Source organism: Lepus europaeus, chromosome 19 (genome assembly GCF_033115175.1).
Source record: "Lepus europaeus isolate LE1 chromosome 19, mLepTim1.pri, whole genome shotgun sequence".
Lineage (NCBI taxonomy): Eukaryota > Metazoa > Chordata > Mammalia > Lagomorpha > Leporidae > Lepus > Lepus europaeus.
Window position 1 is genome coordinate 60,142,486 of NC_084845.1, and position 15,080 is coordinate 60,157,565.

General features: G+C 56.6%; 1 protein-coding gene across 1 annotated transcript in view; it reads right to left on the minus strand.

Annotated features, from left to right (window-relative positions):
• Nucleotides 1-9,738: 9,738 nt before the first annotated feature.
• GLG1 (golgi glycoprotein 1) overlaps nt 9,739-15,080 on the minus strand; it is a 127,368-nt gene continuing 122,026 nt past the window's right edge. The window contains exon 26 of the mRNA XM_062177548.1: nt 9,739-14,006. Within this exon, the coding sequence (XP_062033532.1) occupies nt 13,839-14,006 (168 nt within the window). The 3' untranslated portion in view covers nt 9,739-13,838. The remainder of the gene's footprint in view (nt 14,007-15,080) is intronic.

Consider the following 15,080-nt stretch of genomic DNA (forward strand, 5'->3'; position numbering starts at 1 on the left):
CCCGGGGCCGCCCGCAGCCGCACGGTCGGCGCTGGGCTCCTGCGCTGGCGCCCACGAGGGTTTAACGCTGGGGGCCGCGCGCACGAGAAAGGAGGAGCCGTGGGGAGTCCCGGTGGCGTCCAGGGAGCCGTCGCCCGTGACTCCTGAGCCGCTCGGCGACCAGGCAGGGGCACCGGCTAGGAGCGCTCCTGGCGGGAGGGGTGCATGGGGCGCTGACCCGCGTCCCCCCCAGACCCTGCGCGCGGCCAGCACTGCCGGGAGCGCGCTTCTCTCTCCGTCCGCTGCCCCGCCCTCCGCTGCCCACCCTGAAATGCGGCGTCCTGGGCTCCCGGCTGCGGCTTGGCCCCGGTGGGCTCTCTGGCCGCCGCGCTGTTCTGAAGGATGGCGGGGCTGCCGTGCGGTTCTTTTTTTTTTTTTTTTTTTAAGATTTTTCATTTATTTATTTATTTGAAAGAATTGCAAAGACAGGTGGAGGAGCAGCTGGGACTAGAACCGGCGCCCATATGGGATGCCGGCTCTGCGGGCCAGGGCTTTAACCCGCTATGTCACAGCACCACCCTGCTTGTTTGGTTCTTGACTCCTGAGTGCACCGCACCCTGAGAATTGAGCTTGTTATGAAATTTGGAGGCCGGCGCCGTGGCTTAACAGGCTAATCCTCCGCCTTGCGGCCCCGGCACAGCGGGTTCTAGTCCCTGTCTGGGCGCCGGATTCTATCCCGGTTGCCCCTCTTCCAGGCCAGCTCTCTGCTGTGGCCCGGGAAGGCAGTGGAGGATGGCCCAAGTGCTTGGGCCCTGCACCCGCATGGGAGACCAGGAGAAGCACCTGGCTCCTGGCTTCGGATCAGCGAGATGTGCCGGCCGCAGCGGCCATTGGAGGGTGAACCAATGGCAAAAAGGAAGACCTTTCTCTCTGTCTCTCTCACTATCCACTCTGCCTGTCAAAAAAAAAAAAAAAGATTTTTTTTATAAAAAAGGGTAAAATATTTTAAGAGACATTTCACTAAAGAATATATGTGGGCCAGCACCGTGACATAACAGGCTAATCCTCCGCCTTGCGGCGCCAGCACACCGGGTTCTAGTCCCGGTCAGGGCGCCGGATTCTGTCCCGGTTGCCCCTCTTCCAGGCCAGCTCTGCTATGGCCCGGGAAGGCAGTGGAGGATGGCCCAAGTCCTTGGGCCCTGCACCCGTATGGGAGACCAGGAGAAGCACCTGGCTCCTGGCTTCGGATCAGCGTGATGAGCTGGCCACAGCGGCCATTGGAGGGTGAACCAATGGCAAAAAGGAAGACCTTTCTCCCTGTCTCTCTCTCTCACTGTCCACTCTGCCTGTCAAAAATTAAAAAAAAAAAAATATGTGGATGGCAAATCCATATAAGACCACAGTGTTGTCCACCATATAAGACCACCAGAGTTGTCCACCATATAAGACCACCAGAGTTGTCCCACAGCAGGTTAAGCCACCACCTGTGACAATGGCCTCCCACATGAACACCAGTTCCAATCCCAGCTGCTACACTGCTGATCCAGCGCCCTGCTAATGCATCTGTGAAAACAGCAGAGTATGGCCCAAGTGTCTAGACCCTTGCCACCCACGTGGGAGACCCAGATGGAGTTCCAGGCTCCCAGCTTCAGCCTGGCCATTGTGGCCATTTGGGGAGTGAACCAGCAGATGCAAGATATCTCTCTATGACACTCTCTCTGTAGCTCTGCCTTTCAAATAAATAAATAATATGATAAAACACAGTGAGATATTACGACACAACCAGTAGAAAGTCTAAAGCAAAAAAGGTTGACGTTAGCAGTGGTGTTGAAGATACTCTCACAGAATCACTTCCAAAAATAGCTTGGCCGTTCTCAGGATGCTAAACACACACTTAGCATATGACCCAGTCACATAACTCAAAAGTATTTACCCAAGAAAAACAACAACATACCTCCACATGAAGACTTACACACAGGAATGCCCCAGCAGCTTTACCTGAATGACCAAAAAATGGAGGAGGAAAATCAAATGTCCATCCACAGGAGAATGGATAATTAAGGTAGAGTCATACAATAAAACACAGCTCAGCAACAAAAATGAATTAACCATGGAAACGCACAACGTGAATGGCTCTGGAAATTATGGTGCTTAGGAAAGAAGCCAGGCGAAACACAAGTGTACTTACAGTCTTATTCCATGTCTATAATCATCTAGAAAATTAAACTCACCCTGAGTGACGGGAAGCAGAGCAGTGGCCACCTGGGGTGCTGGGTGCTGTGAGGGAGGGGTGACAGCCATGTTCAGGATCTTGGTGGTAATGGTTTCACAGACGTCTTCCTAAGTCAAAAACATCAAATTGTACACTCTGAGTATGTGCAGCTCACTGTGTGTTAGCTACACCTCATTTCAAGAAATAACAAATACTAGAGTGGAAAAGGAAAGAAGGGTAGGTGGAATGGGGCCCGTGGTGGTGGCCAACTTGGAAAAGGCTTCCTTCTCCAAGTGCTTCCCACCTGCTGGGCACACGTGCCAAGCCCTATACGGCAATGTCACTGGTCCCTCGAGACAAAGAAGTGACTGACACCGGTTATTTCGTGATCCGTGAGCCTTGAATCTTGGCCCCTGGGAAGGGTGGCTCAGTGCCCTGGGGGCTGGGGCCTCCCTGGCAGCCATCAGGAAACAGAGGCACCTGTTAGCTACTGGGCACTCGAGGAGGCTGGGGCACAGCCGCTGAAGGGAGAGAGGGGCAGCGAGAGGCCCCAGCACCTCCTTTGCGCAGGGGGATGCCTGCCCAGCACCCATTCTTGGTTCCTTTGCTAACTGCAACACAGCTTTCTTCTTGGAACTGCCTGTGCCGGCCAGAGTCACAAGGATCAGCTGATGGTCCCCTCTGTCGCCTGCAGCCTCAGGGCACCCGGCCCGGCCAGATCCCTGGCCACAGTGGGTGGCTGGTGTGGCAAACACCTGTCAGGTTCTGCCGTGTACACCAGCATGGTACCTAGGTCTGTGCTATCTCCCCACCACCTGTGGACGGCCTGAGAGTCAGACTGTGACAGGGACAAGGGTTGCATTTCTGACCTCAGGGCTGCAACCCCGCCTGAATAGAGGACATCTCTGGACAGCGCAGCTTTGGGTGGGTGGGTGGGGGGGCAATAAGTGACCTCCTCTGCACGACCAGCCGTGGCTGGGTTTGTTTTCACAACTGGAGCAGTTCTCTACCTCTGACCCCAGCACTCAGCTGTCTCCCCCTGCCCCTGAGGAGCCCCAGATGTTGGGGTTGGGCTGCAGCTGCACTGTGCCTGAGGCCTGGCCCCCACCCTCCACCCCTGAGGAGGAAGCTCCCAGGCCCCCCATGCTGGGGCCACAGAGAGTGCTCAGTTGAGAAGCACCGCGGCCTCACCCCAAGGCTGACTCGGAGATAGTGACCCCACCAAGGCACCAGGAAGGTGCCAGGAGGGGGATGGACAGGGCCCTAGGAAAGTGGGTGACGCTCACTGAGCTGTCTCTGTGCGCTGGACTTACCCAGCCCTACCAGAAGCAGGGGAGGTGGGCTCTATGCTCCCCACTTCATGAGTGGGGAAACAGAGGCTTAAATGACCTGTGCAAGGTCGCTCGGCCGGTGACCTGGGGCTGTGCTGGGGCTGTCAGGAGGCCGACAGGTGGCTGTCCAGGTGTTCTGCGAAGGCGGACCTGAGAACATTTATGTTTACCACATGTTTACCTTTTCCATTGCTCTTGCATTTCTGTATTTCCTCTCCCTCTAGGAATTCTTTTCATGCAAGCCTGATAGTGACAGCTCATCTCAGCTTTTCCTTGCCTATTTTAGTGGCTATCTTCATTAGGCATAAAAATGTGCTTTATATTTTTTTTTTCCATCCCCAAACTTCAGATGTGTCTTCTCATCGCCTCTGGCTCCGTGATGCTGGTAAGAGGTCAGCCGTCAGCCTCCATAGAACTCCTTTAGTGGCAGTCTCAAAAGCTTCCTTCTCCTGGCTACTCCGAAGACGTTTTTTCTCTGGGTTTCAGCTATGATTGTGTGTGTAGGTATGTGTGGGTTTTATTTTATTATTCATTTCAAATAATCCCCGACCCATCCTCTCTCCTTTTCTGAGGCTCTCATCTCGGAAGCCAGATCCTTACCCTGGGCCTCAGGGACCATTTGCTCCTCTTCTGTTTCTCATTTTCTCCTCTCCGTGCTACGGTCTAGGTATTTTCTATCAACCCACATTCTCCTGTAAAACGGAGCCTCTGCTTTCCTCCTCTGGGATAGCCAGTTGATTTTTTTGAAATAGACTTCGATTCTTCGTTGAAATTCTCTGGGCTTCAGCCACATTCTGATTTCTTAAGCATTCTGTTTGCCCTGAACATAGTCGTCTTAGTTATTTCAATTCCCTTGTAGCTGGTTACCTGGGGGTCTTACCTCTTGCCTTGTGAGTGGTGGCCGTCTCACTGAGCGCTCATGGGAACTCTTCCTGTGCCCACGCAGAGGGACTGAGTTCACATAAGGACCATCATCCTATCAGCTCAGACCCCCTCCTACAACCTCATTCAACCTTAACGACTTTTTTGGGGGGACCTCATTTTTCAAACACTGTCACACTGAGGGTTAGGGCTTCGATATATGAATTTTTGTGGGAATGGGGACACATTCAGTCCCTAACACCTAAAAGAGCTGATATTTCCGACTAGGAAACTGATACTGCGCATAAAGAACTGTAGAGGTTCTCAGTGATGTGACACCATCATAGAAAACTCTCTTCTCTGCCAGTCACACTGAGCTGACTCAAGGCTGGGATGACTTATCCACCCCCCGCCCGCCCATTTTTTTACACTTAGAAAAATCTTTTTTTTTTTTTTTTTTACTTTTTGACAGGCAGAGTGGCTAGTGAGAGAGAGAGGCAGAGAGAAAGGTCTTCCTTTTGCCATTGGTTCGCCCTCCAATGGCCGCCGCGGCTGGCGCGCTGCGGCCGGTGCACCGTGCTGTTCAGAAGGCAGGAGCCAGGTGCTTATCCTGGTCTCCCATGGGGTGCAGGACCCAACCACTTGGGCCATCCTCCACTGCACTCCTGGGCCACAGCAGAGAGCTGGCCTGGAAGAGTGGCAACTGGGACAGAATCCGGCGCCCCAACCGGGACTAGAACCTGGTGTGCCGGCGCCACTAGGCGGAGGATTAGCCTGTTGAGCCACAGCGCCGGCCTAGAAAAATCTTTTTATCTTTTTTTTTTTTTTTGACAGGCAGAGTGGACAGTGAGAGAGAGACAGAGAGAAAGGTCTTCCTTTGCCGTTGATTCACCCTCCAATGTCCGCTGCGGCTGGCGCACCGCGCTGATCCGAAGCCAGGAGCCAGGTGCTTCTCCTGGTCTCCCATGCGGGTGCAGGGCCCAAGCACTTGGACCATCCTCCATTGCCTTCCCGGGCCACAGCAGAGAGCTGGCCTGGAAGAGGGGCAACCGGGACAGAATCTGGCGCCCCGACAGGGACTAGAACCCGGTGTGCCGGCGCCGCAGGCGGAGGATTAGCCTGTTAAGCCACGGCGCCGGCCCTTTTTATCTTTTTTAAAAGTGTTTTTTTATTTTTTAAAAATCCCATTTTTTAAAAATGGGCACAGTTTTGCTTCTTAATGAGACAGAACTATCTTCTCATATGCAAGTGGCTTTCCCTGGAGTAAAAATGTCACAAGGGGCTCTCTCTCTCACTGTCCACTCTGCCTGTCAAAAATAAAAATAAATAAATAAAAATGTCACAAGGGCAAGACTTCTGTCTTGTGGTCTCCTGCATCCCAAACACTAAAAATAGGGCCTGGCCCATTCTGGACACCAGCACTTCCATATTGCCTGTTCCCAGCCCTGTGCGCCCCCTCCTAGACACACTTGTCTCCTGTCTTACAGAACTGTATCTTCCCTTCTCAGATTTCCTCACATGCTTGCACTGGGCCGAGCTGACGGCAAGTGCCTAACAGATGACCTTGGTGTTGTTTCAAGTGGTGACCCTGCTCTCTGCCCCCTCAGCTGTCTCAGGGGTCCTCCCACCCTCCCTGTTCCAGCCCAGCCTTCGGGGTGAGCAGCCACAGCAATCCACAGACCTGGTGTGCGGTGTGGGGCAGTTCTGTTAGGATCCATGTCTTGTCTTGGTACCAGCAGCTGACGGGGAGCAGCCCCACCTTCCTGCTGAGCTAGCGAGAAGGGCTCCCCTAATCTACGGCGTGGGTGAGAGCCCCGCTTCCTGGCAGAGAATGATCGACACACAAAGCCGTGCCTCAACGTGAGCAATGCCAACGCTGCCGACAAGGGCACCTCCTCCTGTGCCGTGTGGGTCTCAGGCCAGTGTATCCGGAGAGGGGTTCCTTCTGTGCTGCCAGGGCAAGTCCCAGGGTGCAGGCTGCGATGCAGCAGGGTGGCAGGGGCGTGGGGACAAAGGCTGAGGAGGCAGAGCCCAGGGAGGTGTAGGGCCAGATGAGAGGGGAGGCTGCAGGGAACGTGGAGCTGGCTGGCAGGGTTTGAGAATACACAGATAGCTCAGACCTGGACTTCCACGGCCCAGAGCAAAGAGTGCTCTGGAACACAAAATCCATGCCTGTCCTGTGCCCTCTAGGGAGTTGGGAGGTCCAGCAGAAGGGCCACAGAGCGGCGACAAGCTCAGAGCACACCCTCTGCTGAACAGGCCTGGGCTTAGAGAACAGGGAGGGAGGGGGACTCCCTAAGGCCACGGAAGGCCCGAGAGTGGAAAGGTGTGTGTGTGTGGGGGGTTTCCAGGTGACATCTTTTATTTTTATTTATTTATTTATTTTTGACAGGCAGAGTGGACAGTGAGAGAGAGAGACAGAGAGAGAGAGAGAGAGAGAGAGAGAGAGAGAGAAAGGTCTTCTTTTTCCTAAGTTTCACCCTCCAATGGCCGCTACTGCTAGCGCGCTGCAGCCGGCACACCGCGCTGATCCGAAGCCGGGAGCCAGGTGCTTCTCCTGATCTCCCATGCGGGTGCAGGGCCCAAGCACTTGGGCCATCCTCCACTGTACTCCCGGGCCATAGCAGAGAGCTGGCCTGGAAGAGGGGGGCAACCGGGACAGAATTCGGCGCCCCGACTGGGACTAGAACCCGGTGTGCCAGTGCCACATGTGGAGGATTAGCCTATTGAGCCGCGGCACCGGCCAGGTGACATCTTGCTACCTGTGGTTCCCTACAGCTCAGAGGCCACCCTGCTCCCCGATGCCTGCTTGGCTCAGCCTCATGTGGCCCCCGGACAGCACCCTGGCCCTTGACAGTCTCCTGGGTGGTGAGAGGAGGATGTCGCAGGGGAGGCTGGGGAGCCACTTGGTCAGCTGGCTGCAGCTGCCCCAGCAGGTGGCAGGGAGATCTGAGGCCTGCCGAGGCCAGCAGCACAGCAGGGCCTCCCAGGCTGTGCTGTCTCTGCATAGGGGTCCCGAGGAGTAGTGTCTGGTGCCCAGTATTCCTTCTGCAGCCACCACACCCACACCCCCATACCTGCTCTCCGCTTCCACCTTCCTCGGGAATCTCCACCTAGAGGACTTGGTGGATTGCCCCTGGCTACCTGGATATCCGGCTGGGCCCGTGTTGTGGCAAAGCGGCTCTGGCTCGGGCCTGCTGATGGCGGGTAGAATGTGCTTGTGGGACACCTGCCACGCTGTCCCACTGCCCCTCTGTTACTCCAGTGCCGCACTCCCTTTTGGGTACAGTGGAGGGAAGGTCCGTGCAGGGCGGTGTGCTCTTTCCAGGGTCCAGGAGCAGGCCAGCACTGGACTGGAATGAGACTCATGAGGACAGTGGAGACGTGGCCCTGGGTAGGGGCCCCACACACTGACCTGTCATCACCTGTGACGCCGTGGCTGAAACCGTGGCTTGACCTCCACGTCATGCTGATCCTCTCAGGTCGTCTTTGCGGAGTGAGGCATCTCCACGTGAGGGAGTCTGGGAGGCAAGCTCAGACCCTGACCAAGGCTTAGAACAGGAAGCGTGCCCAGGCTCCCAGCAGGGAACAGCCACTCAGGAGCCCTCGGAGGAGAGGAACCGCCAGCGGCCGACCACGCTGCCAGTGCTGCACTCTGAAATCCTCCTGGGGAAGTCGGGGGGCCCAGCCAAGAGCAGCTGGGTCTTGCTCTGGTTCTGCCACCAACCCTTAGTGGCCCCTGGTGTGCTTTTACCTTCTCTAGCCCTCAGCCCCACCTCCCACAGCCAGCCCTAAGGCTGTGCAGTGAATGGGACAGAACCTACACCTGTCCTTACAGAAAAGATGAATTCTCTCTGTAAGGTGGGGACCACACACAGCCCCCAAGAGAAAGCCAGGGAGGAAACGTGGCGGCGCAGGGCCAGGGGCCGGTGAGGCCAGCAGCAGACGGTTCAGCCCAGCCTCTCCCTGCACCCATTCCCCACAGCAGATCCTCCCAGCCATCACCTCCTGCTATCTGGGGCTGCTGGGCGCCACTCGGTTCTGTGGCCTGATCCTGGCTGCTCTCTTGTCCAGAAGCATCAGGGAACATCCCCTGGTTCTAGGCCGCAGGCAGACGGGAGACCCTGGAGGATGACGGACAAAGCCCTGGTGACTTCCCACTCCTTGCTCCAGCTGGCTTCCTCCTAGTGTCCCGCCCCTGCCAACACTCCGCTTCCCTCCGCTTTCCACCTGTCCAAGCCTCTCTACAAACACAGGGCGTCTGAGACAACACAGCTGTGCTGTGCTTGTTTGGGCGAGGGAGTTGGGAGTACAGGACCAGCCACACCCACAGGGTGCCCATCCAGGGTCTCAGAAGAGCCCCCACCACTCCCGGAACCTGGCTGACACCAGGGTTTCAGTTTGGACATCCAGTCCCAAAGAGGTGCCTGCAGCTCCGCCCACGCCCCCATCTCTTCATCCAGTGAGAGGCATAGGCTAAGCAAGCTCCAGTTTGGCCAAAACGCTTTACTTCTTAGCAACCTTGGAAGACAAAACCCACATGGCTTTGAGGAGTGAGAATGGCCCAGGAACGCTTACCAGAAAATCTTCACACACCAATCTGGGGGTGGGGGCAGCCCCTTCACCGTCTAAGGCCTCCGCCAGGCGGTTCATTCCGAGTCATTCCGGTGCCAGGGCTTTGGGGATGTGGTGCCCCCTGGATCTGGGCTGGGTGAACCCCACCTCCACAGGGAGCCTGAGCCGTGGACCACGTTTCCCCAGCAGGAAGCTTCCCCCAGTCACTGCAGGGCCCCGTGTGGTGTCCTCACACATGGGGGGCTGAAGGCTGCCCCAGACTCCCGGGGCAGGCTGCTGATTCGAGGAGTTTTGAGAAGAAATCTTGCATGCCAGCCTGTTTCCTCTCCCACTGACGCTGCATTACTGGAATTCAGCAGGGTCCTCACTACTTCAAGAGATCCCTGCCACGAGGAAAGTTCCTTAAGTTAATAATTTTTAGCACTCAGATGCACGTTAGCTTTGCCGAGAGTAGGAGAGGAAGAGAAAAGAGAGGCTTGGTGAAGGCCATGGACCTGAGGACCGTGTGCAAAGGGCAGATCCAGGCGCCTGTCACAGCCCTGGGCTGCAGGCACGTGCCCTCCCCACGCTGGCCCACACCAGCAGTCACTCTGAGCACATCAGCTCTGCCATGAAGAGGCCCGCTTCCCTATACAAGCCAAGAGCTCAGGCTCTCAGGAGCTCGGAGTGCGAGCAGCAGTCGGCAAGTTCGGTCACTGCTCCCGGCTTCCTAAGCTTCTCTGAGCAGGGCGGGTGGTTGGAGATTCCTCCCAGTCACCACAGAGAAGATGTAACAAGTAAAAACCTGCAAACTCTTTATTAAATTCTCCCATTTCATCTGTACAGAAAAAAATGCACATTATGTTCAGAATCTCAGTGACATCTCAAAATTACACAGCATGAACATGTAAAAACAAGTACCTGCCAGGGTTTTATACAGAGAGAGGAAACCCATTTACAAAGAGGCTGTTAATTGTACTTTTCTTTCTTTAAAAAAAAAACAAAAAAAAAAAACAAAAAGCCAGAACAGTCAGAGGCCTAGGGCCTCATACCACACCTGCTGTGCAGCCAGTCGGTGTCTTCTGCTAGGACCGACCTGGGAACGCTGTGCTGGGAGAAGCCGCTAGGGAGGCCTCCCTGCTGCCAGCTCTCCCATGGGCCCCTCTATCCAACACACTGCAGCCTGCCCTGGGGCCCTGCTGACCTCTGGGGTCGGACGTCAATTCTGTGCTGTGGGGAAGGCAAAGCACAGCATAGGGGCACTGTCTTAACTTCCTGCTTTCTGGGAAGACCCCTCGCCCCGCCCCGGGCCCTGTGCTGTGATGGATGGGGGGGGGGGAGACCACCCTCAGGGTCCTGCCGCCACCAGCCTGCACACAGCCCACCTCTTCTCGCCAGGTGACAGGCAGCTGGCTCGGGGGAGCCCACGACCCTGAAGGTTCAGGATGGATAGGATGGGAATTTGGCTTCAGACATGATTGCTCAACATGTGACCCTGGTCTGCGTGGAGGGAGGTAAATAGATCACCTGGGGGCCGGGGGCTGGCTGCAGCCCTCTGGGAACCAGAGCCCAGTGAGAGAAGAGTCCCCAAGGGCTGGGAGAGCCCACGACATCAGGATGCTGTGTTTTACAAGCTACTTGGACAGGTGCTGTGAGCAGCAAAGTGGTGAGCAATGCCAGGAGCACTCTCATCTCTGGAGTTTTTCAAATGCCTAAGAAGCTGAGATCCTCGTAAAATGCGCCCGAGCTTAGCCTGCCTGAGCCAGGCTGGGCTGGCGGAATCCTGAGGGCTTGGAGCGCAGCTGCCTTCGCCCGTCCGCGCACTCTGAATCAGTCAACTGTGGGAAAGCCCCTGCGCTCTGGATGGCAGGCCCTGGGCTGCTGGATCTTTGGGACAGCAGCAGTACCACGTGGGTGGGGCAGGAGAGCTCCCGAAGCGGCACTGATCTCGCAGGCTGCAGGAAGTCATTCGTACTACTCTTCCCTTGTGTGACAAGGTAGCAATGCGGATGTCCTCACCACTGGAAACAGGAAGACATGAAATCCGACAGCGACTTTCTGTGGCATCTTCCAGGAGAGCTGCACCTCTCCTGCCCCCTGGGCTGAGACAGCCCACAGCCGCAGTGAACGTGAGGCCGCACTTGCTCACTCAATGACAGCTCAGAGGCAGCCTGAGGATGCCCTCGGCTCCCAAGGACAGAACCGGGGCCGGTGCGAAGCCGGGCCTTTGGTGTGGCTCCCCCGTCCGCGCATCTCGCCAGCAGGCTCATCTTGGGACAGCAGTGACGGCAGAGAAGCCCAGGGTCTCACCTACAGAGCAGGAGCAGCTGGCTTTGTTCTTGACATAGAATCCAGATTTTTGGTCACCTACACCACGCGGCCTGCAGCCAGAAGCCTGGGCTCCAGTACCTTGGGAGGGCTGTGGACCACACGCTGTGTAAGAGTCCCTGAGACCCTGGCAAGGCCACATGTCAGTGACCTGGCTGCTGCACTGTCAGCCTTGCCATTGTCAAAACATCCTGACCTGCTACTGATACCATTCTTCAAGGGCTCCACACCAGAAGACACAAAAGCCAGGGTCAGGATCCACCATGGGCCCCTCCAGCAGGGGCAGGGGTCCTCTTCCGGCTGGGCTCTTGACCAGGTGACTCACACCCAGGGCTGACCTAGGATGCCAGGACCCAGGGTGCTCTGGGCTGCCAGTGAAGATGGTGCGGTACCACTTGGACTTGAGAGCAGCTCAGGCCTGGGACCCTCGAGAGCCAGTCAGGGGACCCATTCCAAGGGGGACAAGGAAGCTACTGATGACACAGGCAGAGGTATCCTTTCTATCTATCCCAACCACTTCTAAAGACAACAAACATCCCACAAACAAACTCATCACATTCCACATCTACTGCAACTAACGCGCTTTTCTCTCAGTTGGAAAGAATGGAAATATGGGAGGTATTAGAACCGCGAGGCTGAGAGGGAGGCTGCAGAGATGGTGGACCTGAACCCTGCGCTGTGGACCGCGGTGCACGTGCCCACAGCATCCGCAGTTCTTGCTCTGGAGCCTCTGCAACCCCCGCCCACCAGATGGGAACCCCAGCAGAGTGGGAATGGGCGTGCCAGAGGCGGGAGTGGGTGTGCTGCACACGTGCCACGTGTTTCAGGTTGTACGGGGCTGGAGGACGCCAGCACACGTGTGGAGAGTCAGAAAGGCCTGAGCAGCAGGACTGTGGGCACTGAGGGGCTCAGCAGCTTCCTCCGGCGACTTGGATGGCCTGGGCGGGGGTGTATGGCTGCTTCTGGAACCCAGTGCCTCCGGGAAAGGCAGCCAAGAGAAGAAAGCAAAGGAAGAAAAACACAGTACTCAAATATACGTCAGTCAGGTGAGACAGAAGGAACTTGGGCCAGCTGCTCGGCAAGCTGACGCCCCTGTGCTGACACCGCGGGAGGAGGCGTGTTCCCGGGGCCGCCCTGGACAGCAGCGGGAAGGGTGCCACGCGCGGGCCGGGGTCTGTGTGGACAGTTTTAGGCACGTCATTTATAATACTTTGTGGACATCTAACAGGTTAATAAAATATATTTATATAAATATATCTCCTACTGTACATGCTGCCCTCCTGTGCAGCCACAGGACCGCGTGCCCCAGCTCAGGCAGAGATGTGCCTGCCGGGCCAGTGACGCTGGTGCTGCTCCCCCACACCCCGAGCCTGCCCAGGAATAGGGCTCCTGTGGAGCTCAGCTCTGGAAAGGTCGATGAGTCACCAAAATACAACATTTAGCCAACGCCTACTAGAGTACGTACACGCAGCAAATAGACAAAAAGGGAAAAAAAAAAAAAAACCGGAGAAAAGTCCTCCATGTTTTAATGTAGGAACTTTCCACACCCTCTCCATGTAGAGGCCCAAAGGAGCTTGTCTGGGAATTTGCCTGGAGTGTGCGGAACAGCCAGGCTGGACTGCCAGCCGCACCCTGAGCCCACACGAACCCTCTCTAAGCCACTGTCTCTGCCTGTACTGTCGCCTGAAGAACAGAGCAGGCAGCCAAAGGCCCTGCTCCTCCTGGCTGCCCCCGCTGCCCCCACTGCCCCCGCCCGTCTTGAAGGACGCCTCCCCCACAGTCACTGTCTCCTGCTGAGGCGGAGGACTTCTGCAGCGTGGATCCAAGGCGACCGAGTTCTGGGGGAGGAGGCTTCCGGGGCTCCCACGGCCCAGGGACTGCGAGTCCAGCCTCTCGGTGCAGCGCAATGGGTGCCCGGCTTTGTCCAGGGTCGCAAACTCACGATGCCCGCGCATCCCATTTGCCTTGGCTGAGGAGGGGGCTTGTGCTTTGCTCCACTGAGATGAGATCACAGAAACACCTGGCCGTGGGGCTGCGTCCTGCAGGGGCTCCGTCAGCGTGGGAACGGGAAGGCGCTGCCATTTCAGCAGAAGGAGCAGGACAGGAGGACCGGGCAGGCTGGGGAGGGGCTTCCCACCGTCTGGCGTGCTTCTCTCCCCATCCTGTCTTCACATCACACAGTTACACAGGAGGAGGAAGAAGTGCGTTACTGTACACGTGTTCTTCTGTCCTGAAAAATTTTTTTGGTGGGTTTTTAAAAAAAGCATTTGAGTTGCAGGTCAGGTGAGCTGGGGCTGGAAGTCCTGGCCGTCCGGTTGGTGTGAGAGACGCGTCTACAGGCAGGAAAGCCCGAGGCTGCCAGCGAAGGCAGTCACTGAGAGGCCAGCTGCCGGTGCCGCGCAGGGGGCCGAGGAGGAGGACGCTGTGGACGGGATGGCGCAGTGGGCGCCTGCTGCTGCTCTACCATGGGTGTGGCATCACCTCGGAGAGGCGCGAGGTGAGTGGGGACACTATACAGGAGGGCTGTACAAACGGGCTCTGCACAGGCAGTTCCTTTGGGGGCCAAGGTGGCTCTACCTGTCCTTGAGCTCCCGTGTCACTCGCTTGGTGATCCGGCCACACATCAGGCCAATCAGGAACAAAATACAGATGCTGCCACTGATCACAGACAGGATGTAGTTCTTGGACGGGGACGTCATGACTTGCATGGCAAGGTCAGAGAAGCCATCAGCTGGGGCCACCTAGAACAAGAGACAGCAACGTGTCCACTGAGAACAGGCTGCGGGTGCTGCCGTAACCAACTTGTCCCTTTACTCTATGCTTTAGGAAGTGAAGGCAGGGGTCAAGGGGATGGACACAGGGCTACAGCTCTTTGGCCTGGTCACGAAACTGCACACGCCCACTGCCCAAAGTTAGAAACACAGACACGGTGACCAGCACTGCTGACACAGCCTGCTTCCTCGTGCCTCCTTGCCTCCCTCACAGGAAGACCAGTGGCTCAGGCAGGGGTGCGGAATGGCTGGCTCGAGGCCACAGGGGCGTACTGTTGGGTCTTCATTGTGTATGCTGTCATTTTTAGAAACAAAAGAAGAGACTGTGCTGTGTGTTGATTCTACATCCTGATTTTTCTCACCATTCCACTGTAAGCATTTCCTGCATCAAAAATAAGGTGCAGGGGCTGGCACTGCGGCAGCTCTGCTGGCATCTGCTGGCATCCTGTGAGGACGCTGTCCTGCAGGGACGCTGTCCTGTAGGGAGAGGATGCTGTCCTGTGAGGACGCTGTCCTGTGAGGACGCTGTCCTGTATGGATGCTGTCCTGTGAGGACACTGTCCTGTGAGGACGCTGTCCTGTGAGGACGCTGTCCTGTAGGGAGAGGACGCTGTCCTGTGAGGACGCTGTCCTGTATGGATGCTGTCCTGTGAGGACGCTGTCCTGTATGGATGCTGTCCTGTGAGGACGCTGTCCTGTAAGGACACTGTCCTGTGAGGACGCTGTCCTGTGAGGACGCTGTCCTGTAGGGACGCTGTCCTGTGAGGACGCTGTCCTGTATGGACGCTGTCCTGTGAGGACGCTGTCCTGTGAGGACGCTGTCCTGTATGGACACTGTCCTGTGAGGACGCTGTCCTGTATGGACGCTGTCCTGTGAGGACGCTGTCCTGTATGGACGCTGTCCTGTAGGGAGAGGACGCTGTCCTGTGAGGACGCTGTCCTGAATGGATACTGTCCTGTGAGGACGCTGTCCTGTATGGACACTGTCCTGTGAGGACGCTGTCCTGTAGGGAGAGGACGCTGTCCTGTGAGGATACTGTCCTG